This window comes from Hippichthys cyanospilos, chromosome 21 (genome assembly GCF_059441005.1).
Source record: "Hippichthys cyanospilos isolate Australia breed blue-spotted pipefish chromosome 21, RoL_Hcya_1.0, whole genome shotgun sequence".
NCBI classification, from domain to species: Eukaryota; Metazoa; Chordata; class Actinopteri; order Syngnathiformes; family Syngnathidae; genus Hippichthys; species Hippichthys cyanospilos.
Window position 1 is genome coordinate 12,723,019 of NC_142389.1, and position 27,976 is coordinate 12,750,994.

Here is a 27,976-nt window from a genome sequence, read left to right on the forward strand (position 1 = left end):
TTGAGAATGAAACAATGCGCAGTGGAGACACTTTCTTTCACTTCTAGGTGTTATGCCTCTTTCACAGCATGCAGGCCCCCTGGGAGGTGACCAGACTACAATGCTCAATCTTGCTGATCTTATCAAAAGTCAAGCGTGAAGAAGACGCTACCAGTCTATACACACTATATATCTCCAAAGAATACTATTAAAAGCTTCATTATAATATATAAAGTTATATAAATCCCCTCAATAGTAAGGCTTGTTTCTTTGCAAAAAAATTGACAGCCTGTGGTAGGGCTTTTTTGGCGAAAAAAAAAATAAAACAACAAAAAACGACAGTCTATAATGAGGCTTTTTTCACAGCAAAACGACAGTATAAAGTTTTCATCAAAAACAACAGCCTATAGTAAAGCTTTTTTTTCCACAAAAAAAGACAGTCTATAGCAGTGTTTCTCAACTATATTTTGCCAGGCCCCCCCTAGAAAAGAGAATACTTTTCGCGCTTCCCCGTCAGTCGATGCACTTAATATAAATAAGATTATTATTGATGAAAATTGTTTAAGTATACCTACACATGTATCCTTTTTAACATTAACAACAGAAAAACGCACATTAAATCAACTTTCAACAACTGTTAATTATTTTTATCACATTTATACGGGTTATAGCTTAGTCTAAAATGTTTAAAAAAAAGAAGCAAGTGTACGAAAGTGCCTGAAACTAAAATAAAATGATGAAAATTATTACTTTATTGCAATTACATTCCACATGACAAAAACAAAGCCTTTTTCCTAGGATGATCCCGCCCCACTATTTGAGAAGCACTGTTCTATAGTAAGGCTTTTTGCCGCAAAAACATGACAGTCTACAGTAAGTATATAGTGAGGCTATTTTTTTCGAAAAAACAAAACAAAACAAAAAAAAACAATACGGCTTTTTTTCTGAAAAAAAACAACAAAAAAACAAAAACAAATGACCGTTTATATATAGTAAGGCTTTTTTTTTTAAATACGAAAACACAAAAGTCTTACAGTAACGTTTTTTTATCTTAAAAATAATGACAAAGTAAGGCTTTTTTTTTTGCAAAAAAAAAACAACAATATAGTAAGGCTTTTTTTGCAAAATAATGAACATGTATAGTAACAAAACTATAGTAACAAACTGCAGTAAGGTTTTTTATTTGCAAAGAAAATCTTGTCTATAGTAAAGCTTTTTTTTTTTTCAAAATAACGAACATGTATAGTAACGGAACTATAGTAACAAACTACGGTAAGTTTTTTTTTTTGCAAAGAAAAAACGCAAAAAAAACCCGACCATTTTTAGTAAGGTTCTTTAATGCAAAAAATGACAAAGTATAGTAACGCTTTTTTTTTTTTTTTTTTTTAGAAAAAAAATGACCTAAGGCTTTTTTTTTCTTTCGTAAAAATCAGTAAGGCTTTTTACGACCCCCCACCCCCCCATATACAGTAGGGCTTAAAAAAACAGTACAGTATGTAAATTTTTTTTACTTTCTTGGCAAAAAAATAACTTTGAATAAGAACATCATAGAACTGTAAGAACATGTATGTAGGTCATTTTTGTCATGTATGTTTACCCCCCCACATAAAACAATATGAACAAAAAGGCCATTAAAAAAAGTGTATTCTTTAACTTTCTTAAGACTTATGACTTTTTTTTTCCCGTAAATCATAACATCATAGTAGTGACATTTCACTGATGAACAAGCGAGAGCCACTTGCAAACAAATCGAACTAGTGTGACCGGCAATCCATCAGTCACATGACCAACATCAATCCACAAACGTCATTGGAAAGTTGAAGGCTTCCTGCCTCCTGCGAGTTCCACTTGGCGGGCCTCAGCATCTATCCAACAGGACGGAAGCATCATCAACTTCCCACTGTGACGGCCAATTATGGAAGCATCCAAACCCACAAAGATCAATCGTCAGATCATTTTTACTTGATTTTCAATGACTGCGAAAGGGGACAGCCTGGAGAACATCACTTTTTGTTCTAAAGGTGAAACTTTTTGTACACAAGGCAATTCAAGGTGCGTTATAGCTGCATAAAATTACAATAAGGCAAATAATAATCCTTAAAACAACATAATCTTTAAAATTGACAAGTGTGGAAGGCCCATTGCTACACAGTTTCTTTATATAGTGTTACCTCCTTTTACAAATGTCTCTACTTACAAAAAACTCAGGTTACTAAACACATTTTCGGAAAAATATTATCTATTGTTACGAAAGAAAAATCAAAATACGAAAAGCGAAAATGTTTGGTGTGTAAGAATGACACACGAGACACCAGTGCCCGCTTGAATAAGATTTGTTACAGTTTTTGATGCACTTTTATAATTTATTAAAACGCCCGCTTGTCCACATACGAGACACTAGCTCTTTGCACTGGACTGTGATCTTGCACTTTTCATCTTTACACGCCTCAGCTAAACTTTCCACCAACAGTTCACGTTGGCTAACATTAAACCCTATTCCCATAAAAACGTTAATATCTGGCATGTCAATAGCACGTTAGTGAGTGGGCTGGACATCACACAGGAAGCACTTCACATGACCACAAACTAAACTTAAGTAAAATTTCATGCTGAAAAATGATCTCAAAATAGATTCTTTTGCTCCTGTGGACTTGTAAAACATGCTCACTAGAAATGTAAACTAAAACCGTACAGATAAAACGACATAAAAAGGTCTCAGCACTCACAGACGCACCAGTGCCATCTCAAGACAAACAGATGAAATGCATTCATATTGTTAACTGCTTTTATTAATTAATTGAAAGGGTTAAGGATCTTTTTTTAATCTTCTTTACATGATGTACTTTGGATTCTATGATTATTATGCACAAATCTGATATTAATATGAATTTGCTACAGTTTGATGCAACTTTATATGTTTTTAATGATTATTTATTTCAAGTTTTGGAACACTATTTTGGGCTTGGAACTTTTTTTTTTATGAAAAAAAAAAGAAAAAGCTTGATTCACATATAAAAAGCATCTCTACTTACAAAAAAATTACATAATTAAATTATTTTCAGAACAAATGAATATTGGAAGCAGAGGTATCACTGTATATTAACAAAAGAAAAAGCTTGTGTGTATTTGCAGTGTTTTCGATGTTGCAAAGAACTGTCAACATGGAACAAAATATTAAGTGAAAAATGAATACAAATCTACCATCACCCAAAATTTGTTGTAAATCCCTCATTTCTGCCACATTTTATCCTGTATTTTATGTTGGGCATGTTGTTGGGCAGCTCAGGGGTCTTTTGGTGCTCTGATTCATTTCAGGCATGTTGGCAGGGCAGCTAAGTGTGTGGATGGTGCTCCAGCAAATACTCCTAAATTGTAATACAGTCCTCTCGCTCTGCAACATAGAGGTGTGTTAATTTCTAAATTCAAAGAAAGGCAGATGCTGAAAAATACAAAAACAATGGTCAACATGGAACAAACCAACAGTGAATTTAAAAAAAAAAGAGCATATATCTATTGGGCCACAATATAAGGTATACTTACACGATCAAATGCAACTTTACAAATAAAAGAATGAGATTAAATGACATTTTTATTGTATGTATTAAGTTTTTGTTCAGGTTCTTTGAGACAAATAGTTTGCTTGTATGTTGTTAGACATATTTTTTGAAAACAAAGATTCTATTTGCTGGAAAATAATACTATATGGTTAGAAAATTTTGTCTAATATGGAAGTTGTATTATAGCACCAGGTTGCTATGATGAAGTGATTTGAGGTGCTTCGAGCTGCATTTATGCTTCGTTAACTCTCTTGCTATATTAATTTTCTGTAGATGAAGTCATTTCCTATCATCCTGACCATGTGACTGGCCAGCAGCCAGTCCTTGTTCCTGATTGGTTCCTCACACATCAGTAGTCAAAACTACTCTGGAGGACCTGGAGCTTTCATGGCCATGCTTGCCGGGTAACTCCGGTTCCGTCTGATGCCGTCCGGCCCGAAGGGTGAGCCCGATCTGCGCAGCCCACCCAGAGGCCCCCCCAGGATGGGTCCGGGGCTGGCCGCCCTGGCCCCAGGCGCTCCGGCCACCCCAAGGCGTTTCACCTTGTCCAGCAGGTTGAGGTTGTGCACTGTCACGCTCACGTCAGTTTGGCTCTCGCAATCCCGCCCCCTCTGGCGACCCCTGGTGGCCCCCGTCATCTCCTTCAGGATGGAGCGCGCTGGCTTTGAAGCCAGGAAGTTGTCGTAAGATGGGCTCTTGAAATCAAAGCCCATAGAGGTCGCTATGGCTGAGGCCCCCCGTCCAGTCGGGGAGTTTGGAGGTGTGGAGGGGCGCAATGGATCGGGCTCCGGGGGTTTGTTAGGAGTAATGGACGTGCTGAATAACAGCCCCTCATTGGCCTGACTGGCATCTAATCTCTGACTCTGGTGATACATTGCTGCAGAGATCCCCCTCTCCTGAAGTAGGCGCACTAGGCCCAGGCAGGTACTGGTGGTACGCGTGGCATCTCTACAGAACAACAAGTAAGAGTTTAGCTTAAAAAAACAACAACACATATATATATATATATATATATATATATATATATATATATATATATATATATATATATTATATATATATATATATATATATATATATATATATATATTATATATATATATATATATATATATATATATATATATATATATATATATATATATATATATATATATATATATATATATATATATACAGTGGGCCCCTGGTTTACGAACTCCCTCTTATACAAACATTTCATCTTACGAACGTGGACCGCGGCGTTTTTTGTCCTCCCCTTACGCACAAACCTTTCGTCTTACGAACAATCCAACATGCTCCAACATGCCGGTCAATGTGTCCGTGCTATTTTTTTCGCTTTGCTGCGTCAATAAAACCAACTGTTCCCGCATGTCACGATGACGCCGATATGCTATTGCTCTTACAATGTCACAGTCACTGTTTCAGTCACGGTGTCAGTCATGGAGATGCCGATACGCTATTGGTCGATTAAGTTCACAGTTTCGGTCTCAGTCACGGAGATGCGGATATGCTATTGGCCGGCGTCATGTCAATCACAGAAATGCCGATATGCTATTGGCCGAACGCCTTCATCTAGCTTAATGGCACAGCTGGTCGGGATGGAAGAAAGGAGAGAAAAGGAGTGAAAAACGGAAGGAAGGAATGTTGTGAAGACTTTGCAAACTTTATCTGTTAGACATGGCTTCTAAAATTGCTAGTGGCGGTAAAGGAAGAAGTAAGAGGATGATGACAATAGAAACCAAGCAGAAGATAATAAAAAATAGTTAACCTTGCTCGTGAGTATGGCTGTAACCGCTCGGCAATCTTCTAAGGGCAAGACTTTTCTTGCCAGGGGACGGACCTCAGTCAACAACAAAATGGAGAGGCTTCTTCTATCATGGATTAAAGAGAAGGAAATCGCCGGTGATATGTTCTAGTTTGAGAAAAGTTCTCGTTTAAGAAATAAATAAATAAATTCTGCGGGTTGGTCTCTGCTCCCCTCCACCTCCACCCAGCTCAAGTCACGTCGCCCCAAAGGTAAATGTCATTTTTCCTTTGTATATTTATGTTATTTAATTTAACTGTACAGTAGATTATGTAACAAATTTTTAATATGTGTATAAAGTCGCTACGTTTTACCTAAGGTTTTTGCACGCGTTGCACGCATTCACTAATTAACATAGGTTTGGATTGCCCGTCATACGAGCAATTCGAGTTACGAGCGTAGCTGCTGAACGGATTAAGTTTGTAACACGGGGGCCCACTGTACATATATATATATATATATATATATATATATATATATATATATATATATATATATATATATATATATATATATATATAAATATATATATATATATATATATATGTCTATCTATCTATCTCTCTCTCTCTCTCTCTCTCTCTCTATATATATATATATATATATATATATATATATATATATATATATATATGTATTTATACACATATATATGCTGCATGTTGGTGTGTGTGTTTTTTTTTTTCTTGCCTTAAATTGGTGGAAGACTCAGACGGCCTCAGACTGAGCCTGCGGGGCGTGGAGGGTGTTGCGGCGGGCGTGCCCAGTAACGAGCTGGTCATCACGCAGGAGGACGACGCTGGAACGGCGTTGAGACTGTTGAGCAAAGTCAGCACACTTGGTCATCTTCAATTTTAGGAGACGTGTGTGTGAGTATTCGTTAGTTTGGCATTCAAATGAGGTTAGAGATCATTACCAGGCTTTTTGCAGGGGATGTGAATGAACTGATCATTTGGGGGGAATGACACCAGAAAGTGTTTTTTTTGCAAACAAAAACACTACCAAAATTAGTATGCCTCAGCCTAATAAGGAATTATTTTTCGAGACGAATGAAAAGTAAGGATTTTTTTTTTAAATTGACCTCATATTGTAAGCTTTTTTTTTTTTTTTAAATAAAATTACAATGTAAAGGTAAAAATAAATAAATATACTAGAAACAACTGGAAAAAAAAAACAACTATATTTTCTGAAGAAAACAGTTTCAGGTACTTTGATGCACTTGGTTATTTTTCTTTTGTAACCTGTATAAACGCTGCAAAAAATAATTACCAGTTGTTGAAAGTTGATTTATGTTGTTTCACTTTTTTTAATGTTAGAAAGGATCCAGATTTAGGTAAACAGTGCCTATACAATTTTTATAGATAAGAAACTTATTTATAGTCAGCATGTCAAGAAATCTAGTTAAGAGATTTCCAACAGTCTGGTGAACGCCTGCTCCACTGTGTCTCTGCCTCAACAAGGTGTGGAAGTGCGTGTGTGCCTACTCAGTCACGGAGATGCGGATATGCTATTGGCCGGCGTCACGTCAATCACAGAAATGCCGATATGCTATTGGCCGAACGCCTTCATCTTGCTTGATGGCACAGCTGGTCGGTGTGTTGTGAAGACTTTGCAAACTTTATCTGTTAGACATGGCTTCTAAAATTGCAAGTGGCGGTAAAGGAAGAAGTAGAAGGATGATGACAATAGAAATGAAGCAGGAGATAATAAAAAATTACGAAGGAGGCGCACGCATAGTTAACCTTGCTAGTGAGTATGGCCGTAACCGCGCAGCAATCTTCTAAGGGCAAGACATTCCTTGCCAGGGGACGGACCTTGGTCAACAACAAAATGGAGAGGCTTCTTCTATTATGGATTAAAGAGAAGGAAATCGCCGGTGATATGTTCTCGTTTAAGAAAATAAATCAATAAATTCTGCGGTTCGTTTCTGCTCCCCTCCGCCTCCACCAAGCTCAAGTCACGTCGTCAAAAAGGTAAATGTCATTTTTCCTTTGTATATGTATGTTATTTAATTCAACTGTACAGTAGATTATGTTACTAATTTTTAATATGTGTATAAAGTCGTGATGTTTTTACCTATGGTTTTTGCATGCGTTGCACGCGTTCACTAATTAACATAGGTTTGGATTGCCCGTCATACGAGCAGCTCAACGGATTAAGTTCGTAACACGGGGGCCCACTGTATATATATATATATATATATATATATATATATATATATATATATATATATATATATATATATATATATATATATATATATATATATATATATATATATATATATATACATAAAGTATATATATGTGTATACCTGTATATCTGTATATTATTACTATTTTTATTTTAAATGTGAAAAGTGGGGGCACTACTTCGCGGGTTTTACTTATCGCGGGGAATTCCCGTCCCCATTAACTGCGAACAATGAGGGATCACCGTAAACATATTTTTAGAAAATGGATGGGTTGATGGATATTGTTAGAATAATTGTAGATCTAGTGATTATACATTTGCTACAAAATATAAATGCTTGCAATGAAGAAATGTTTTGCTGTGAGAATTATTATGATTAGGATTATAATTATTATAGTGACTATAAATTTGCTACAAAATATAACTCCTTGCAAAGAAGACAAGGTATGCTGTGAGAATGAGTGCACTGCTTATAGAAGAAAACTGTCTTGTTATGGTTTTATCTCAAGCAGGAGGAAGGCCGCTTAAGTCTGCCTGCTGGAGTGCTTCTGCATCTGTAATTTTAAGAGTATCTTACAGACAAAATATTCTGCAGAATGTTTTGCTACGCATAATATTTGATCAAACATGTATTAGTTTTTCACCCACATGCTCACACATCGAAGGACAAGTACAGTAGTTCAAGCCATAGTCTTTCCCCTGATGCACTTTTGCACCTTTTAGGGCTGGAACCTTTATGTAGTTAGGGATATATATATATATATATATATATATATATATATATATATATATATATATATATATATATATATATATATGAAAAACATGAATAGCAAGACATTTTAACCACCCCCCCAAAAAAAAAAAAAAACTGATTATGTATGAATCAGCTTTTTTTCAGGACCATGAAAACTAAGCCATTTTTAAATGTGATTTTTGAAATAAAAATGACCATGTAAAATAAGAAAAAATAGGAAAAAAAAACACTCTATAATGCAGTTCTTCTCAATAGTAGGGCGGGTCCCCCTGTGGGGACGCGAGATGATGCTGGGGGGGGCGAGGAGGACCTCATTGTTTTGTCATGTGAAGTGTAATTGCAATAAAATAAGAAATATTTATTTTTTCATTTATTTTTAGTTTCAGGCATTGTGATGCACTCGGTTATTTTTTTCTGTTTTAGACTAAGCCGTAACCTGTAAAAGAGCTGTAAAAAATAATTAATAGTTGTTGAAAGTTGATTTATTTTTCTTTTTTCTTTTGTTAATGTTAAAAAGGATACAGTTTTTGGTATACTTACACACGTTTTATAAATACTAATCTTATTTTTAGTCAGCGCAAAGGTTTTCCCTTTCCTAGGGGGGCCATGGCAAAATATAATTGAGAAGCACTCACCGCATTATACCAATATGTTAATACATAAAAGCAAACATTGTTCATTACAAAATTTTTACTTTAGAATGCCAAAGTTGTATACACAAGGGGAGGGGGGCGGGGGGCGGGGGGCAAAAACTTTCCTAGAGGGAGCTTGGCAAAAAATAAATGAGAAGCATGATTTTTTTTTTCGCAAATACATTTTTCATTCTCTCTTTTATTTTGAAAAGGCTTAATATGTTATCCACGTTGCTTACCTGGGTGTGACTCGGGTCTGCTCGTCAGTAGGATGCAGGATACGGCAAGTTGTGAAGGTGTAAGTGGAGCTTGTATGGGCCATGCATTTACCTGGATAGTATGCAGCTGCGCACGCACACACACACACACACACACACACACACACACACACACACACACACACACACAAACCATAAACAACAACTCCACATTGTTTGCTCACTCATGATTCACTCCATTTTTTTATTTATTTTTTTGCCTCACCCAGTGCATCTGTGTTGCTAAGATGTGGCGATGGGGATGGTGAGGACGGGGAAGGTGGAGCCAAATGTGGCGATGCTTGTCCCAGGCTGGAGGTGGTACAGGCCACAGCTGGGGAGGCCGAAGTTGAGGTGCTGGGTAGATTCTGGAAGTACTGTTCCCCCGTTTCGTCCTCCTCGAAGCTCCCCCAAGAATACACCTGACAAAAATCTTCATACATGATTATCATTTCAAAAGACACATGTTGGGTTCAGTTAGACGTGCATGTTTTACACGACACGTGGGGTTAGGGTTTTTCATTTTCAACGGACAGCAGATGGAAGCACAGGTAAGCACTGTGTTTCCGCCTGACGCACATTTGACGGTGCCAGTGGGGTAACTGCAGGGTCATCAGCTGGGAGCCACCCTTCATTGATGTTTCAACTCCATTAATCCACCCATGTCCTGGGAGGAAGGTCTTTGGCAGCTTCCATTCTCCGTCAAAGGACTTCTGCAAGACCAGATTGTGCCGCCACCTATACCTTCCCTGAGCCAGCGCTAATTTGCAACTGGACCGGATGTGTTGCAAGCTTGGGTTTGGGACATAGCAGAGCTGGCAGCTTTCCTCTGAGCTGTACCACTGCCTCAGATTGCATGGGCTGGGGAAGGTTTCATATGTGGCCCGAATGAGGAAACACAGCCTTGCTTGAGGCATCTTCTACACTTCAGATCACTTGATGGTCCTGTTGACCACTTCTTCCCAGGTTGTCCATCGTCCTTGCTGCGCCTGACTGAGCTCATTGATCTTGTCATGCCTAACTACCTCCTCAATCACCAGATTTTTCCTCTCCTTTCTTGATGCCTTCGACCAAAGCTTGGCTGTTCCCCACACCAAGCCGGTTCTCCTTGACTGTGCCCTGCCAACAACTTATTTGTGCATGAGCCTGCTGATGGCCTGCTCGACATCCTCTTCTGCCTTCCATTTGCGTCCTGTTCGCATTGGTGCCTCTGTGTTTCGTACAAACGGGTCAGTTGAGCCTCTTAGCTCTAGCACGAGCCTCGCCGTCTCCTGTCAGTAGCCCAGGTTGAAGCACTTCAGTTGTTACTGCAGTGTGGTCTTCCCAAACAGGCCTATGTTGGAAAGGCTTTGAAGTAGACCAAGCGTATGAAGCTTGACCAAAACCCATTTGTCAAAGTCCAATAAGCCATGACTGAATTAATTTTCAATGGACAGCAAATGGAAGCACATACAGTAGCTACGGCATTTAATCTCTGCTGGCCCGTTGGGCTTCTTGTAAATGTCTTGATCCTTTTTAGTGTTTAAAATAATTTTTCTGACTCAGTTGTTGTCCTTTGAGTTGTGATCATAATTTTGAGCGGTGACACATCCAGAAAATGCATCCTGTAGGTTCTAACCCTAACCGCAGCAGAGACAGTGTGTTGCCAGTAGGCTATGCAACGCTGAGTGACAGAACAGCAAATTTCAGTTGCACATTCAAATTCAGCTCATGGAAATGATTTCCAGAATTTACCACGAGCTGTGTTGATCACTTTTGCAAAGGTGATCACTTGAGCAAACCATGGTATCACAAGCTTCCGCCATAACTGCTGCAGTTCGTTAAATTCCATATCCTCTGCGCTGCCTCTTACTCTTGACCATTGTCATCCACTTTTTCTCTCAGTTGAGTGGATCTTTGAATCTCATTGTAGTCCATGTACTGTCCAGCGATTTTCTAATCACACAGTTAGCCATGTTCCCCTTGAACCATTAGGTTGAAAGTGCGGATTTTGTCCTTTTCTGCTTGAACAATAATAAAATCCACGGGCTAAACGTATAAGTTCTCATTTTTGCACAAGCGGCAAAGTCTTCAATTTAGTCTTTATTAAAGCATCTACATCATTCATATTGATGTGTTGCTTTTATTGTTCTTTAGGTTACAATGAAAACCGAGCTAACTTGCTGCCGCTATCCGCCAAACATGAACACGTTTGTTACGTATCGCGTCTGACGTATGTCACTCCAATATTTTAATTGGCTGATTTCGGCCTTAGGGCCACATTGACCGGGCTCTCTGGCTGTCTACTGAGAGCAGTTAAAGACATGCACACAACGGTTTTGGTGACTCGTCACACACAACAAACATTTATGGGCCGGCCCTATTTGAGTTGCAGTTAGAGAAATTGTGTTTGTCTTTGATGCAAAATTTTATGCAAAATGTTTACAATGGAATTGCCTTGGTAACATAATTGGCAGTCATAATCATGAATATTATTATTCAGGACAATATTCATAGCTCATTACGCTCTAAATCAGGGGTGTCAAACGCATTCTTATCAAGGGCCACGTTGCAGTTACAGTTTCTGTCAGAAGGCCGGGATGACTGTGATAAAATACATTTTGGGTGTATTTATTACACTTCCTTCTAGTTTTGAAATCAGAGAGACGGTGATGGCAGAAAGCGCTTGCTTTTTCCCCCAAACAATTTCAAATTGACTTACAAATGTGATATTTTGACCGGAAACTTGAATTGGAATGGGCATTTCGCGGGCCACGTGAGATGATGTGGCGGGCCGGATCTGGCCCCCGGGCCTTGAGTTTGACACCTGTGCTCTAAAAATAAGACAATTATTTTGAGCCTGCAGTGCTCCACTAGCGGCAGCAGGTGGGGCCAAGCCCCACTGGGCCCAAACGCAGAGAAGACGCTGCTTGGTACGATACTAATACTGCGGCAACAATTTAAGTACAGTACTAAAGTAATCTTTAGTACATCATACTAAAGTAATTGATTGGTACTGCCAATAATCGTTACTTTGCACCTCATATAATTGATGACTATACTAGTAGTGGGATTGAATGTCTGGTCTGGAGAAAAACATGAAAACATCTTTGGGATTGAATGAGTTAAGGGCTGCGACAAGCCCAACAAGAAAGCAGCTAACTTCAAAGTGGATAAAAAGCAGTTAAGGCACTTTTGAAGATTGTGAAGGGATTTAAGCTAAGCTCCCAGGACCTGTTGTAATGGTCCGTAATCACCATACAGCAGAAAAGAAACTTACACACTTCATTGTTGTTAAATAGTCCATAGATGGATTGGAACACAGACGTTATTGTAATTGCAGCAATATGCCAAACAGCCAGAGGGACAGGCAAACTGACAAATAACTAATGCATTCAGTATCAGCCATTTTTACACCCTCCTTAAGTCAAATACTTTAAAAAAAAAAAACATATTTAAAAATAAGTACCTGGGATTTTACATTTTGGACCCACCCCCCCAAAAAAACCCAATAACAACAAAAAATAACCTAAAAATTAAAATACATTATTGGGATTGAATGAGTGAAATAACACTCACAAGACGTACACACCTGTTCAAGCTCAAGCTCGAGGGGTCTGTATCCTTTGGACACCACTCCAGGCCTGGCGTCCAGAATCACCCCGAGATGCGGCTGGGCTAATTGCTGCCAGTGATGCAGGGTGGCCGAGCCTACGGCGGAAAGACACGTGACTAAAGTGTACTCCGCCTAGCTGATGGTGACCATGGTGATCAAAGTAAACAAAATAAGATAAATAAAAGATGACAAAAAATGACAGAAGAAGATAGGAAATTTGAATGACAAAAAAAAGTTTTATTGGTTATGTATGGCGGGGTTAAGAAAGAGGAGTACATGTTGAGAAAAGAAGACAGATGAATAAAAACAGAGCAAAGAAAATGAATAGGGTGCATAAAAACATTAGTGTAATGAGCTCTAATACAGTGTAATGGCTTTATTAAAAAGAAAGCCTTAAATATTGCTTGTTATTGTAATTGCAATTGTTAAAAACAGAGCAAAGTTACCTAAGTCGTATTTCATTTTTTATGAAGTACGAAAAAACATTTTTAGAATACACATTGGTATTTTTTTTTTTTATTTCTACTTAGGGTTACTTCACTTTTGGGGAAAAATTAGTGACGAAAAGCAGCTCAGAAAATGGATTCCATTGTACGCTCATCTTCATACGAACGCATTACCTTCCGGGCACCTGTTTGTTAGCTTAATTTGCTCGTAAATTTGTGGTAATAAAAATCTGTTGAAAAAAAGAACACATTCAGAAAAATGTGTTTTCTAAAGATCAATTTGACCGTTATACCATTCTTGCGGGTTAGAACAATTGCATTTAGGTTATCCTATGCAATCTGTATTTTGGTAGATTAGGATGAATGTTTTCTGTTACTGTTATCGCTGAAAAAGAAGAATTGACACTTCTCAAACAGTTGCAAGAAGGACACAGGCGCGTGACTCGACCAATGAGGGTTTCGCGACCAGACGGGTTGTGCTTGATGTTCCTGAGGAAGAAGATTCCAGCACGGACTCTAACCTGCATTCCTCATGATCATTAACCGATTGTTTACGTTTTTGTCAAATGTCTCCCCCAACCCTTCAGGGCGGCAATGACTTAGGTACTTAGGGCCAACCCAAATTAATAAATGAGCAGAAAGAATCTGTAACGAGATTGGAAGTCGCCTTCAGAAGGTGAAGGCTCCTGTCTGCTCTCCTTGCGAGTAAAAGTAGTAAAAGTTATTGAATGTTCAAGGTTGCTTGAACATTGAAGTAACAGGAGGAACTTCAAAATAAAATCGTTCCAAAGCCGTTCGTGTCAATACAATTATTGTTATGGTACAGTTTATTGTGAAGCAATGTCTGGCCTCGCACAACATTTCCTGCTTAACTAAAACGGAGAAGATTGACAGGAAGTGCATTCTCCCCATGTACTGTACTGTATTTCATAGCATTTGTGGCCCATTCCTATTAGTTACTGCCTGGTAAATGAGTCTTATCCTGCCTGCGTCATTTTACGCTTTATTTAAAGATATCACTGCAAAAGAGGTGAGGTTTTATGGGCATCCCTACACTACATTATCAGCAGGGGAAAGACATACTGGGCGGGAGGTTTTTTTACAATGTCAACGATGCCTGTGTTAGTATCACAGAAAAATGCGCTAAATATTGTAAATATCGTATTTCATAAATCGAATGTTCGCATGTAGAGGAGTGTCCGTATTATAATATTTTGTAGCATCTCCTGCCACTGAAGAAAGGGGGCGCCAAAGGGTGGTTTATTCAGAGCCAAGCTCTGGGCTGAGTGTCTCTGCGAAAAGTATGAGGGGAAGCAAAAGAGCCCGACTTGTGATGATGCATGAGAGACCAGAAAGAGTTGAAGAGCATGAGAGACGGAGGCGTGGCCTTCCCTTCGCTCACCGCCTTCCTCTTCCTGCTCCCAGCTTTGTCTCTGGCCCACCTCCTCCCCCTCTCCCTCTCAAGCCCCGCCCTTGTCTTTCTCACCCAGCCCCACCCACCCTCTCTTCCTCCTTCGGGGATCTGCCCCGGCTTCCCCTCCCGCTTCCTACTCCTGCTCGCTCGCTCCTTTTTGGCCCCGCCCTCACCTTCCAGCGGTTTGACAATCTGCAGTTTGTCAGGCAGGTAGGGACCCCTAGTGGCCCACAGGTGGAGGTTCCCCAGTGACATGATGCTTTCCGAGGGGGTCATGACGCTCCCCTGGCCAGCGGCTTCGGGGAGGCCGCCGCCTCGCCGTCGCTCCCGCTCCTCCTCGAAAAAGCGCCGCTCGCTCAGGTTGTTCTGACGGCGCAGGGACAGGCGACGCAGGGCCAGGCGCAAATCCTCAGCTCCGTTTGCTTTCTTCTCTCGGCCATCAGTGTTCCTGAACAATCACAGTCGTACAATATGAGGGCATCTGAAAAATGTTGCACAAAGTAAAACATTTATACCACAACAGAATACCTTCCCTCAGTGGTGTAGGAGACATTTGGATACTAACAAAATGAAACGTGTGGTTCTTCTTTTATTTTAACTCTTTTAATGCCAAGCGTTATCGGAAAAGGCAACTTCTAGCGTGCCTGCATTTTCAGCATTTTCATTCATCTTTCAAGGCCAAAAGAATATGGTGTGCTATGTCTATGTAAACATGGGTGGTATCATATGAAATATTGATTTCCATTCCATACTTAGTCTACATGTGTGTAGTATGTATGACAACACTGCCATCCAATAGTCACAGTTATCACTACAGTGCTCAATTGGCTTAATATTAGATATGCACTAGTCAAGGGTGACAGCTACCCTCTATAAAAAACATACTTGACAGGAATTTTATTCTTTATTATTTTTATTACTATTTTAAAAGATGAGAATTTTTGTCCATGGCACCTGAAAGAGTTAAGATTTGAGCACCACCTCAAAAAATAATACCCATAATGACCAATAATAAAATGAAGTATTTTCCTAAACCCAGGTGTTTCATCAAAAAATGAAACACACCCTAAAAGACCAAAAAAAGGCACAATATATTTATAGCCAGTATACAAAAATGCAAATGTTGCATATTTTGAACTTAATTTCAAATTTGAAAAATCTGATTTTTTATCTATCTATCTATCTATTTATTTATTTATTTATTTATACAAATTTTGATCAACAGATTTTGCATACAGGTAATTTCTTTTCTTTATTTTCACCATTCTCATAAATGTTTTCATGTCATTACACTTTGTGTTTAACTATTGTATTGGTTTTTCTTGATTTTTTTTTTTGACAACGTTTTTTTCAGTTAAACGTCCTCCTGCAGACATTTGCCAAAAACTGATTCACGGACTTCTCCTGACACTCATTCTATCCCAAAGACGTATTTTTACATTTTGAAAGAAGGCACAGTGCAGAATGTTAAAACCGTTTTGCTTTTGTGGCAATGGAAGAACATTAAACTCTGTACAGTAGGTGAGAGAGAAAACCAGAGGTTTCACTGTAGACACATTGCCACCTATGGGTGAAAAAGCGCAACTGCAAGAAGGCTTCAAAACCAGAGGCATCGAAAGCAATTTTTGTATTAGGGGGCCTGGGTGTCACAACACCTCAGTGAGGACTGACCAAGCGTGGCATGAAATATTAATATAAAAATACTTGTATTGTTTTAGTGCTGTCAAAGAGTGTAAAGTTTAAAATAATAATAACTTAGTTTTTCTTTACTTCCTGTGGCAGCTGTGCACTGCCAAATTTGCAACCAAACTTGGAGAAGAGAGACACAGAAAAAGATGGACGTTTATCTTTTTTTACTCTAAAATCTTGTTTTACTCTAAAAGGTTGCTAAATGGCTCATTGAATTCTAATTACATGATTTTAAACTAATTCTTTAAATTCATTAAAAATATCCCCCAAATCCCGTCTTCACCTCTCCTGACTGGGCGCCGTCTCCATGAGGATGCTTTGGGTGCGGTTGTCAAGGGTGACACCATCCCCACCCAGGTCGCTGCCACCCAGGCTGGAGTGAGGGCTGGTGAGTCCGCTGGACATGGGCGACGTGCGCGAGGACAACGACTGGTTGGAACCTGGAATATTTGCGCTGGTTGGGGTCAGGGAGCGCTGACGCACTGTCTGGTTCACGTTCTTCACCGTCTCGAAAAGGCGCTTACGGTGGACCCTACCGGAGTAAAGATATGAAATTTGGATTTAAATGTGAACACACTTAGTTGAATCATCACTGGGGATTAAATTCTGATAGCTGGTAAGAATAATATTTGAGATTTGAACACTTTAAAATAGGTTGAAGTTTAATATCTCACCACATGAAATTGGCCAAAAATGGATCTTAGGCTTCAACCGTAAAACATTTTTTTACAATTAATTCCTGGGGTTTCATTTGCCAAAGTTTGTTTTAATGTTCCTTCGTGAGTGTGTGTTTTTTATTGTCAAATCATCATTATGGGAAAATTGCTGTAAGATTTTTGAGTCAATTAAAACATAGTGTGCTATTTGGTGTTACTTAGTGTAATGGAAAATAAGTATTTAGCTTATATTATTATTTATGTTATTATGTTTTGTTGTTCATTGACCACCTGGCTTTGGTTTTAACAAAGGCCCTTTCACCTAACATACATGGGAACTTTCTGTGCAGCTAGACATTCTTGAAAGATAAGTCCAACACTGATATATCATACTCCATGGTTTTGCCTCCCTTTATGTTTTAAATACTTCCACTCTGAGGTGGGTTTTTTCTCTTGTAGGCGTTCACGTTCTGTGTGACTGTATAAGAATTTTAATTTTTACTTATCCCTGCGCACTCCTTTGCAGACCACTTAGCTGTTCGGTAAACTTGTGTATTTGAAGCTTCAAATAAAAGTAACCTGAAAGGACAATTTGTTTGTCCAGACTATTTTACTATTCTCACTGAAAATCCTAAAAAAAATCCACAACATTAGACACCCAGTTAGTTTCTGCTGCTGAAAAACAGCACCATACTATGATGCTGCCACCACCATGCTTCACTGTAGGGATAGTATTGGCCTGGTGATGAGCAGTGGCTCGTTACCACCAAACATGACATTTACACCTAAGAGTTCTCATCAGACTGCGGAATTTTGTTTCTGAGAAACATTTTATGCATCCTTCCCCAGATACATTAAGTACATTGTGCCTGGTGTTTGTGTTCTAACATGCAATAAATTTAAACACTTTCATCCATACTTTTGCTGCTCACTGTCAGAGTCATCCATGCTTAACTCCTTCCGCATGGTTCCCTCAATTTCTGCAGCCAAGGAATCCTGCCAAACACACACGTTGGGTGTATTTTCTCACATACCCATATCTCTACAATCAAACAGCTCTTGAAGCCTCACCATGGGGTACAATCCAAGTGGATGGAAGCGTCGGGGCGTTCCCACAGCATAGTTTCGGTTCCGCAGGTTCTTCAGCTCCTCCTGGGCCTCGTGAAGCATTTCGATGCACTCCGAGTACTTCTCCTCCAACTCTTGCAACTGTTGGAAGATTAACGTCATGCTTTGACTCTTAGGTGCCGGATTGGTTCCAAATTACTTTCTTATGTTCCCCCAGAAAAAAAAAAGCAAATAGAACATCCTCCACATATTTTTATTTTATTTTCCTTAGGGATTTTTTTTTAACTCGTTCAGTGCTCTGAAAGCCAAAAAACATTTTAACTTAGCTGGCAATATATGAGTTAATAATAATAATATTAGCAGTAATAGTAGTAATTGCGAAAAGCGGGGGTCAACTTTAAAGAAATTTTTAAAAAACAACAAATAACCACATCAATAAACCTAAAGATAATAATAAAATATACTTTGGTCCCGTATACAGCGTATATCCTTAAATTACAGTGGACCCCTAGTTTACAATGTCCTTGCGTTTTTTTCACCTTACGACATGGACCGCGACACTTTTTTTGACAATGTTTGACACCTATGATTTAGAGTGAAGTGAGTTTCTTCATATTCGTTTGTTGATATGCATGAGAGTTGCTATGGGTTTTATGTTTGTGTGAGAGTTTTCGGTCAGGATGTTCTTTTTAAGTGAGTTTCTTGGTGTTTATGTCAATAAAGTCGAGTTATGACATTTTGTGTTAATTTTTTTTGAGTGGGAGTTTTGCAGATTTTTTATGTGTGTGAGTTTCTGTTGGGAATGAGTTTTATGGTTTGAGATTTCAAAAAGGTTTTTTCTCTCTACATGAATGATTCTTTTAGAGTGTGCGACTGTTTTGTGGGAATAGCTTTTTTACACAGAGAGTTTGGTGAGTTTTTTTCATGTACAGGATGTTTTTGGAAGATTTATTTCAGTGAAAGTGAGTTTTTGGGTAGCACGAAAGCTAAATGGGATTTTTTTCTCCATGGCACCTCAATTTAGTCCGGCTTGTTTCAACCGTGTCGCCATGACAACCCTCGAGTCACCTCTGCAGTGAGCTGCCTTTGTGCATCTTTGGCTGCCATCAGATGCTGAGAGAGCTCTTCGTTCTCCACGGCAAACTGCACACACGAAGTTTGAGATAAGCATAGTAAGCGATTGTTTTTAATTTTATTAGCTGTTTTATCTGTATTACGCACAGACTTGGCTTTCTTCTGCAAGTCAACAATTTGGGAAAGGAGATGCGTAATCTCCTCTTGTTGTCGGGAGGCATCGTCAGTCTTGCGAGCGAGTTCCTCTGCGATGGTTGAAATTTGCAGACTAGACAACCCTGGAAGTAAAAAGGCATTCCCAGCAAGAACACACAAAGTCAAGTGGACCAACAACTCGAGAAAACCTACGAAGTTCCTTCACGCAGTCATTGACAAGCTGCTGCTCTTTTTCCTCGTACGTCTCTGTCTCAGACTTGAGATGGCTCGCCTGCACACGGGCACAAAGCAAGCTAGGGTGATGTCATAGCATTAACAGCAAAACTTGCAAAGCTTCCCAGAGGAATTTTTTTTTGAACAGTCACCGTTTATGGGCATACCTCTGAGCGGAGCGAAAGGTTCTCTTCTTCCAGTTCCTTGAGTTTCCTCTGCAGAGTGTCATTCAGAAAACCTCCCGCGGCAGCTTCCACTCTACTCTTTTTGCCTCTTTGGTGATATAAGCATATTATGATATTAGCAGCTTAGTTTATATTTGCATAAAGTGTTATTAGCTGAAAACCGCATGCTGACAAAAATACTGTAATAATATTGCTTTGGCGCCATCTGATGGCATCTTGGAGCTTCATTTAGACATGTCAGTCAAGTTTGTCACTAACGTGTGGCATTCAAAAGGAATTACAATGTTTTTGAGTGGACCTCAACTATGTATAGATATTAGCAAAAGCAACAGGGTACAATCCCAACTCACATGAACTGTGGCAGAAACATAACAATGAAGTGGCAATAATAAATCTGCTCAACCAATGAGTGTTCCAATCAGTGGTCCTCAACATTTTTTTGAATGACACATCTGGGAAATACTTTTTTCAGCCAATTACTCCCTAGCCAGAGCAAAGTGCAAACAGAGAAAAAAAGTTCTGTACCATCAGAACAATTTGATACTACATTTGTGGTGGTATCTCTATGCATATTTTATTCAAGAGATCTATATACAGTATCAATATATCTATCTATATCTATCTATCTATATCTATCTATCTATCTATCTATCTATCTATCTATCTATCTATCTATCTATCTATCTATCTATCTATCTATATATATATATATATATATATATATATATATATATATATATATATATATATATATATATATATATATATATATATATATATATATATATTTATATATATATATATATATATATATATATATATATATATATATATATATATATATTTGTGTGTGTTTGTGTGCCAAGCCAAGTGTGAGCAAGTAACTCAAGCATGGGTATGCAGTTAAAAATGCTGACGTTGGGGATCCGCCAGACTCTTCCTCGCTCTCATCGGCCGCATTGGTGTAAAACTGCAGCAGCTCGTCCTTCAGGTTCAACTCATGGTGCAGCTGGGCCACCTGCAACCCCAAAATCCCACAATCAAGTAAGCCGTTAAAAGGAATACTGTATAATAAATGTATGGTGTGTGTGAGGACCTCTTCAGTGATTTGCCCCACTTGCTCCTCCAGATAGTCATTGTGCTCGGTCAGAACTCGATTTTTCTTCAGGAGGGATTGACCGATCCTGGCGGCCAACTCCAGATCTCTCTCTTTCTAACACCCAAAAAAAAAATACAAGCTACATTTAGACACTTTTGATGTTCAAACACTTTTCACAACACAAGCACTTGAATATTTATAGAGAATCTGTTTGAGGTTAGCCCAAAAATACCTCTTACACAAAGCCAAATATCTAAGACGTTTTGTTAATCAGATTTTTTTTTAAGTGTGTGTCACAAATTTTGGTAAAGGTATCCAAAAAAAGAAAGTTTCTCAAATGTCGTATACTTCATGGCTCTCACATTCCAGAAAAGGTCTTATTGGTCACAAAATCATAAAAAAACTCTCAGCCTAAATAAAGCCTCTGACATAACTCGAAAAGCTTTTAAACTTACACAAAAACTAGAAAGAAAAACTCTCAATTCATCAAAAACCTGTCATAGGACACACACAAGACAATTCACTCACGCGAATAACACTCTCACACACCCAAAACATTCAGGAACATTGTGGTTGCAGGGAGACCTATTTTTTTAAGTGAGAGTCAAAAATTTTGGGGGTTTGAAAAAAAGCAGAAAGGAAACCAGGGTAAAAACCAAATTGTCATTCGTTCTCACACTCACAAAAAAATGGCAGCATCTAAAACCTCTCATGCGTAGAAAAAAATGTTTTCACACACAACAGCTACATCTTGTCTCATACAATACAAAAAAATGTCACAAGACAGAACACATTTCACTTACACAAAAAACAAACACAAAAAAATCTTACATCCAAAAAACCCTAAAAAGGGAGATCTTTTCCTGTTTAAGTGAGTCAAAAGTTGTGTGAGAGTCCAAATTGGTAAGTGTGCGAAGAGAAGCTCAAAAACAGAAGCCATTTCACATCTTGAATTGTTACTGGCTCTCAACACATCACCAAAAAAACACATCATCAAAAAAAAAAAAATCTCACTCAGAGGAAGAACAAAAATCTCACACACAAGTCTAAAGTGAGACCTATTTTTGTTAAGTGAGAGTCCAAATTTGTGGGTGTATGAAAATAAGCACAAAAAAGGAAGCAAGCTCAAAATCTGAAATGGTTTTGTCTGTCATACTCACACACACACAAAAAAACAACATATCTCCAAAAATCTCTCGCTTAATGAAAAAAAAAAATCACAATCAAAAACAACGAAACCCATGTCTAACAAACTAAAAATTCACACATCAAAACCTCACATATAACCACAAACTCCCCAAACATACAGAAAAAGACCTCTCAAACACAGCAAAAAAAATAATTTTGTCTTGTCTGTGGAATGAGAGCCAAAAAAAATTTGAGTGAAAGCAAGCGAATAAATATAAATAGGTCAATGTCAAGTCTGGATTCTGATTGGCGCTTTCATGCAATAAGCCCCTCCCTTGGCCTTTTGCAAAGGTTAGGTTCAACAGGCTCAACATTTAAATGGCTCTTGATTTTTATGCGTGAGGTCACCTCTTCGAGAAGACGTGTGACGGCATCAATGTCACTGAAGGTCTTTGTCATCTGGCCCACTCGATCTGCACACAGCACTGAGGAAACACAACACATTCACATACAGATGAGAAAGATTACGTTTGTGGTAAAGCTCACATGGCATTATACAACTTCGCTAATTTTCCAGAATATTCCTCTGAAAGTTCACGACCAGCTCAATTTTGTCTGAGGCTTTCGTCAGAAATGATGATGATGACGATATTGTTGTTGGTGTTTTCCATGGTGCACAACCCGCAGGAAATAACTCCTATTGACTTTGTTTAATCGATGATCAGTTCTCTGCAATAGCACAATCGCTATCATTTGTGACGCACTTATTTCAAGTGGCACGACATTTTAGTGTATGTGTGTGCGTGTGTGTATATGAATATTACTACAATAACTATGGTATATTTTATATATATATATATATATATATGTATATATATATATATATATACATATATATATATATTTATATATACTGTATATATATATATATATATATATATATATATATATATATATATATATATATATATATATATATATATATATATATATATATTTTGTAATACACTCATAATAAAATTGTATCCAATTATTTGATTACTCAATGGAATAATCAATACAATAATTCATATCTATACAACTGAAAACACTGAATAACATAAAAAATATAGACATAATTGGTTGATAAGCATAAATGGGGGAAAATTATTTGTAATACATTCATAATAAAATTGCATCTAATTATTTGATTACTCAATGGAATAATCAATACAATAATTCATATCTATACAACTGAAAACACTGAATAACATAAAAAATATAGCCATAATTGGTTGATAAGCAGTAAATGGAGGAAAATTATTTGTAATACATTCATAATAAAATTGCATCTAATTATTTGATTACTCAATGGAATAATCAATACAAGAATTCAATAATTTATATATATATATATATATATATATATATATATATATATATATATATATATATATATATATATATATATATATATATATATAAATATACACACATACACAATATTTCATATTCAGAACTAGACATGTAAATCATATTACTTGGTTAGTATCTAAAATGCCATTTAAAATCATCACCGTCTAGTCCTTTACCTTTTTCATCATCCCGACAATGCCAGTCGTTCGACTCATCCCTCCTTAACATCGCCATCATCCCACTCTCGCTTCCCATCTCCTCTTTGAGTTATGGCAAATCCCAATCTCATGCTATGCCTCTCTTAGTGGCACACACAGGACTGACCCCCCACCCACCCGTGGCGCAAGAGAGGCTGAGTAAACCTCTCACCAGTGCACATTTGAGGCATTGACCAATGAATGACAATGGAGGGAAAGTTCAGCAAAGAATGGGTCCTAGTTATACTACTATACTATACTACTAGACTTGGAACATTCGGAGGTGAGCAATTCATTACATTAGATTTGTATAACTATACCTGTATAGCACACACTGTATTTCTCATTAGGCTTAACTATCATAAACAGGGTGAATTAGCATCAAAAAGATATGCAGTCGTTTTTACCCCTGGGCCTGCAGTCAATGTGACAATAGTCACTTTACAGCACCACCAAGCAGTGGAGGAATGTGTTCAGTTGAGTGAATAAACTGGGTCAGTTCAATTCACTGTCAGACACAGCTATAACACAGCTGACTTTGCCAGAGTTTTTTTTTTTTTTTTTTTTTTTTTTTTTGTAATTGCTCCCTTTCTAAGTCCTGGTTTTAAGTTTCTTACTGCATTCTGGGAATCTAGAACAAATTTGCATACTTTCTCTGATTGGCTCTTGGACGGGAAATGCAAGATAGAGGTTTTTTAAAGATAGAAGTATTTTAATTCCCTAATTAAAGACTTTTTTTAATGAATTCAACCTCAACAATACTTTCTTTTACTTGTAGTGTATGTGACAGATGAAATTTTTACAAATTTAGACAAATGTTCATGAAACAGTCTTCAATAGGTGTAGGGCAGGCAGGTATAAATGAGAACCGACATCCACCCATTTAGTGTCATGTAAAGCATGCTAATACCATCCAGTGGACATGATGGAATAATAAACATGATGGTGTATTATAGCCTAGGGTTAAACCCCTGAGCTGGCTTTGTTTTCGTGTTACAATTATATTACTGTGTTGTGTTTTAATTGCAGTGTAACTCTATAACCACAGACATGGTGCTAACTTTATGTGTAAATACTAAAACAGAAAAAAGAATTAGGTTGAGCGCACACAGAAGTAGTCCAGTGCCTGACGAATGTCGGACAAGAAAAATAAAGTCAAATGTCGCCATCTAGTGGTAGCGGATGTTTGGGCGAAAATACACACACGGACTGACAATTATAATTTCGGCTCGTTTGATTAAAATGATGGACCGACAATGACGGAAAATAGACGGGGCGCTGATGGACCAGCAAAAAAAAAAGTAAGTTTCCCACCTCTGGATGTTTCGAGATCAATGACCCAAATCGGGTCGAAATTGACATAGAGGGGTTTAAGCATATACTTCTAGATAATCATACATTTTAAATTGGATTTGGTAAAAAAAAAAAAAAAAAAAATGCCTTCAAATGTTATTTGTTTGGATCAAATTTAAAACCAATTTTTTGGGATATGTCATACTCACATGGGTAAACTACCATAGTTCTTACAACACAAAAGCGTAAGTTTAATATGAATTCCTTCATTTATTGATAAAAGTCTTACATGATTTTATCATTACATTATACAGTATAAGGAACATTTACCTATAAAAATGAGTTGAATTTTTTTATTCAAATAGTACATGGCAGGAATGGATCCAAACCAGGAAAAAAAATAAGCTTGAGCTATTATTGAGCTATTGAGCTATTATTATATTATATTATATTATATTATATTATATTATATTATATTATATTATATTATATTATATTATATTATATTATATTATATTATATTATATTTTTTCAGTAAATTTTTAAAATGTTTTAAAAGATAAATGCATATTTTAGATAAACTAAAACTAATTAAAATAAACTAAGACAAATCATTTTCAAATAAATAAATAACAGATAAGCTCTAAAATCAATTAAAAGTGAATTTAAAAAAAAAGACTACCAGTAACTAGAATGAAAAATCAAAAGTTCTTAAAACCCTGTATACATGTTTCAAAATGTTCAAAGTGAAGCCATTCTTACTTACAGAAGTATTTGAGTGTCTCTTCTATCTGCTCGCTGGTCAGGTCGAGAGGGGCATCTGGCGCCAGCAGGGGCGTGTGCAGCCAGTCATCGTGATCGTACCCGTAAACTGTATCGGCCCGCAAGCGATAAACTGGCAGCTGCTCCTCCAGGAGGCTGATGATCTCAAACTCCGGCAGGTCGGTGCTGTTGCACACATCTAAAGCCACATGAAAAACATCACTACTTTTGTTCACGCTAACATGGTGCAGACATTTTAGGACAACATATTTCTTTACTCACTGATTAAAAACTGAAAAAAAAGAAAAAGCAAACTAGCAATTACACAGTAGTTTCCTTAAAAAAAAAAAAATTGCTACGTCGAGGCTTTTGGTTAAAGGTATTGAATGAATTTCAGATTTTAACACTGTTTACCTTTTCATAAAGTTTGAAACAGCATTAATCAAATTTTAATTGTGATCACAATATTTGCTGCCTTGATTAAATAAGCTGATCCTTTGCGATCTTAACATTTAAAAACCCTGCTACGGTACAAATGTCAAATCAAGTATTTTTCCATCCTACCACCAAGAGGCAATGTTTCCCACATGTTTGCATGAAGAAAGCCTCTTCTTTTCTCACCCTTATATATTATTTACCAGTGTGAAATGCGTTGAGTTTCTCACCTGATTCCTAATACAATCAAAAAATCAGATGAGATTTTGACATCTAATTAATTAAAATTTGTTAAAAAGTGAATAATGTGCTTGGTTCTAAGTAAGTTCAATTTTTTTCAGTAGTTTGCACTCACCAAGTAAGTTAGCTGCATTGCCTTGCGTTCCAAGTGTGTGCCATGTCTTGGGTGAATTTGTTTGAATTATTATGTACCTTATTTATTTATTTTATTTTATTATTATTATTTGAAATGTCAAGCCTTGAAGCCTTGTTTATTTTACACCCCGTGTTTAAAAAAGGGCAATAAATAGACATGTTTGACTAAATATGATGAATAATCGGGATTTCAAAATTGACCAAAATAATCGTGATTATTATTTGGGCCACAATCCTGCAGCCCTAGGTGTGGGCCACTAAAATGTGGGTGGTGGCACCAAAACAAAACCCACAAATAGGCTCATTTAAGATTGCATAATTAGATTACAACATGCTGTTTTACCTGTGATGGTCTCGGCGTCCTTGTAGTCAGAGAGTGCCTGGCAAATGTCAGGCTGACTGGACTCGCCCTCCCCTACATACTGATCCTCGTCCGCGAGAGCCCAGTCAGGACCCCGCTCCGGGTCGGGGTCTGGGGCCGGGGGGTGGTAGGGGGCCGGGGAGGCCAGCTTGACTCACTGGCGGAGAGAAACGGCGGCCATGGACCTCTTGAGCGGACTAAGTGGATAACAAAACACACCCAGTGAGTTAAATGGGAAAACAAAAGTCATATTAGTGTTTTGTAAACTCTAACTGCGATCAATGCACCTCCACTTTTTAAGTTGAGTGCTGCTGAGTCAGCAGTGTGCCGTCTGCAAGCTGCATGCTTTAAATCATGCAAAACATCACTGCAGAGCCACATTCATCCCTGCACAGGCATACATTCTAACTCATCTGAATAAATTGTTCCTCTTCTTTGATTAACTATACCAAATGTAGAATTTTTTAAAGATAAATTAATACAAAATATTAGGGAACGTTTAACCACTTTGCTTTTTTTTTTTTTATCAATACCAGCATGAGAACTCAACTTAAGTAGCCTTCAATATCAAGTACTGATATCACTAGTACTGAAGATAATTTGTTGATCATTTTAAAGAAAGACCAATATATCCAATCATAGTATTATTATAGTCTTAAGATTACATAAATTAATACCAATTTTCCATCGTCTTTATGTATTACTACCCAAGTAAATTGCAGTAAATACCAGTATAAATACTGTACCAGTATTGGTGGCTGCAAGTATCGAAATGGGTATTCGCCCGCCCCTACAAATTCTAACCAATATGGCGAAATAAGAGATGAAAATTACATTGCAGGAATTTAAATAAGGAGTGGGAAAGCGTATATTGATTTAATTTTTAACTCTTCTAACTCCCAAATTCCTTTTTATAGTTTCCCAGCTAAATGATCAAAAAAGAGCTGCCCAAACACTTTTCAGCCCATTTCCATTAAAAAGAAACAAAAAGTAATAGGCATTAATTGACGTTTATGGCGCTCTTCAGTAAGGTTTGTGTTGACGTCTTTTCACGCCAATGGTGCTCAAAGCGTTAAAATGAATGGACGGGTTACATTTTTTTTAAATTTTACTCTAATCTGCCCTTAATTAATAAACCATATAATAAAACAAAATTCTGTTGCTATCCATCCTCACTAGGGTAACAGGCATACTGGAACCTATCCCAATTGTTTCCGGACAGAAGTTGGGGTACACCCCGAGCTGAATGCCAG

General features: G+C 37.6%; 1 protein-coding gene across 2 annotated transcripts; it reads right to left on the bottom strand.

Annotated features, from left to right (window-relative positions):
* Nucleotides 1-1,605: 1,605 nt before the first annotated feature.
* trak1b (trafficking protein, kinesin binding 1b) lies at nt 1,606-26,858 on the bottom strand. 2 transcript variants are annotated; one of them, XM_088405167.1, is made up of 18 exons: nt 26,706-26,858; nt 25,557-25,751; nt 22,314-22,390; nt 20,775-20,891; nt 20,596-20,696; nt 19,661-19,766; nt 19,473-19,551; nt 19,272-19,402; nt 19,119-19,193; nt 18,054-18,191; nt 17,902-17,978; nt 16,610-16,858; nt 14,811-15,085; nt 12,754-12,872; nt 9,409-9,604; nt 9,165-9,270; nt 6,034-6,159; nt 1,606-4,484 (listed from the first exon to the last, which is right to left on the bottom strand). In XM_088405167.1, the coding sequence occupies exons 3-18, from the start codon at nt 22,362-22,364 to the stop codon at nt 3,899-3,901; spliced, it is 2,532 nt and encodes an 843-aa protein (XP_088261293.1). In that variant the 5' UTR covers nt 22,365-22,390; nt 25,557-25,751; nt 26,706-26,858; the 3' UTR covers nt 1,606-3,898. The 2 variants fall into 2 exon arrangements, with proteins under 2 accessions (XP_088261293.1, XP_088261292.1); XM_088405166.1 differs by lacking the exons at nt 25,557-25,751; nt 26,706-26,858 and adding an exon at nt 23,477-23,606.
* Between the last annotated feature and the right edge of the window lie 1,118 nt (nt 26,859-27,976).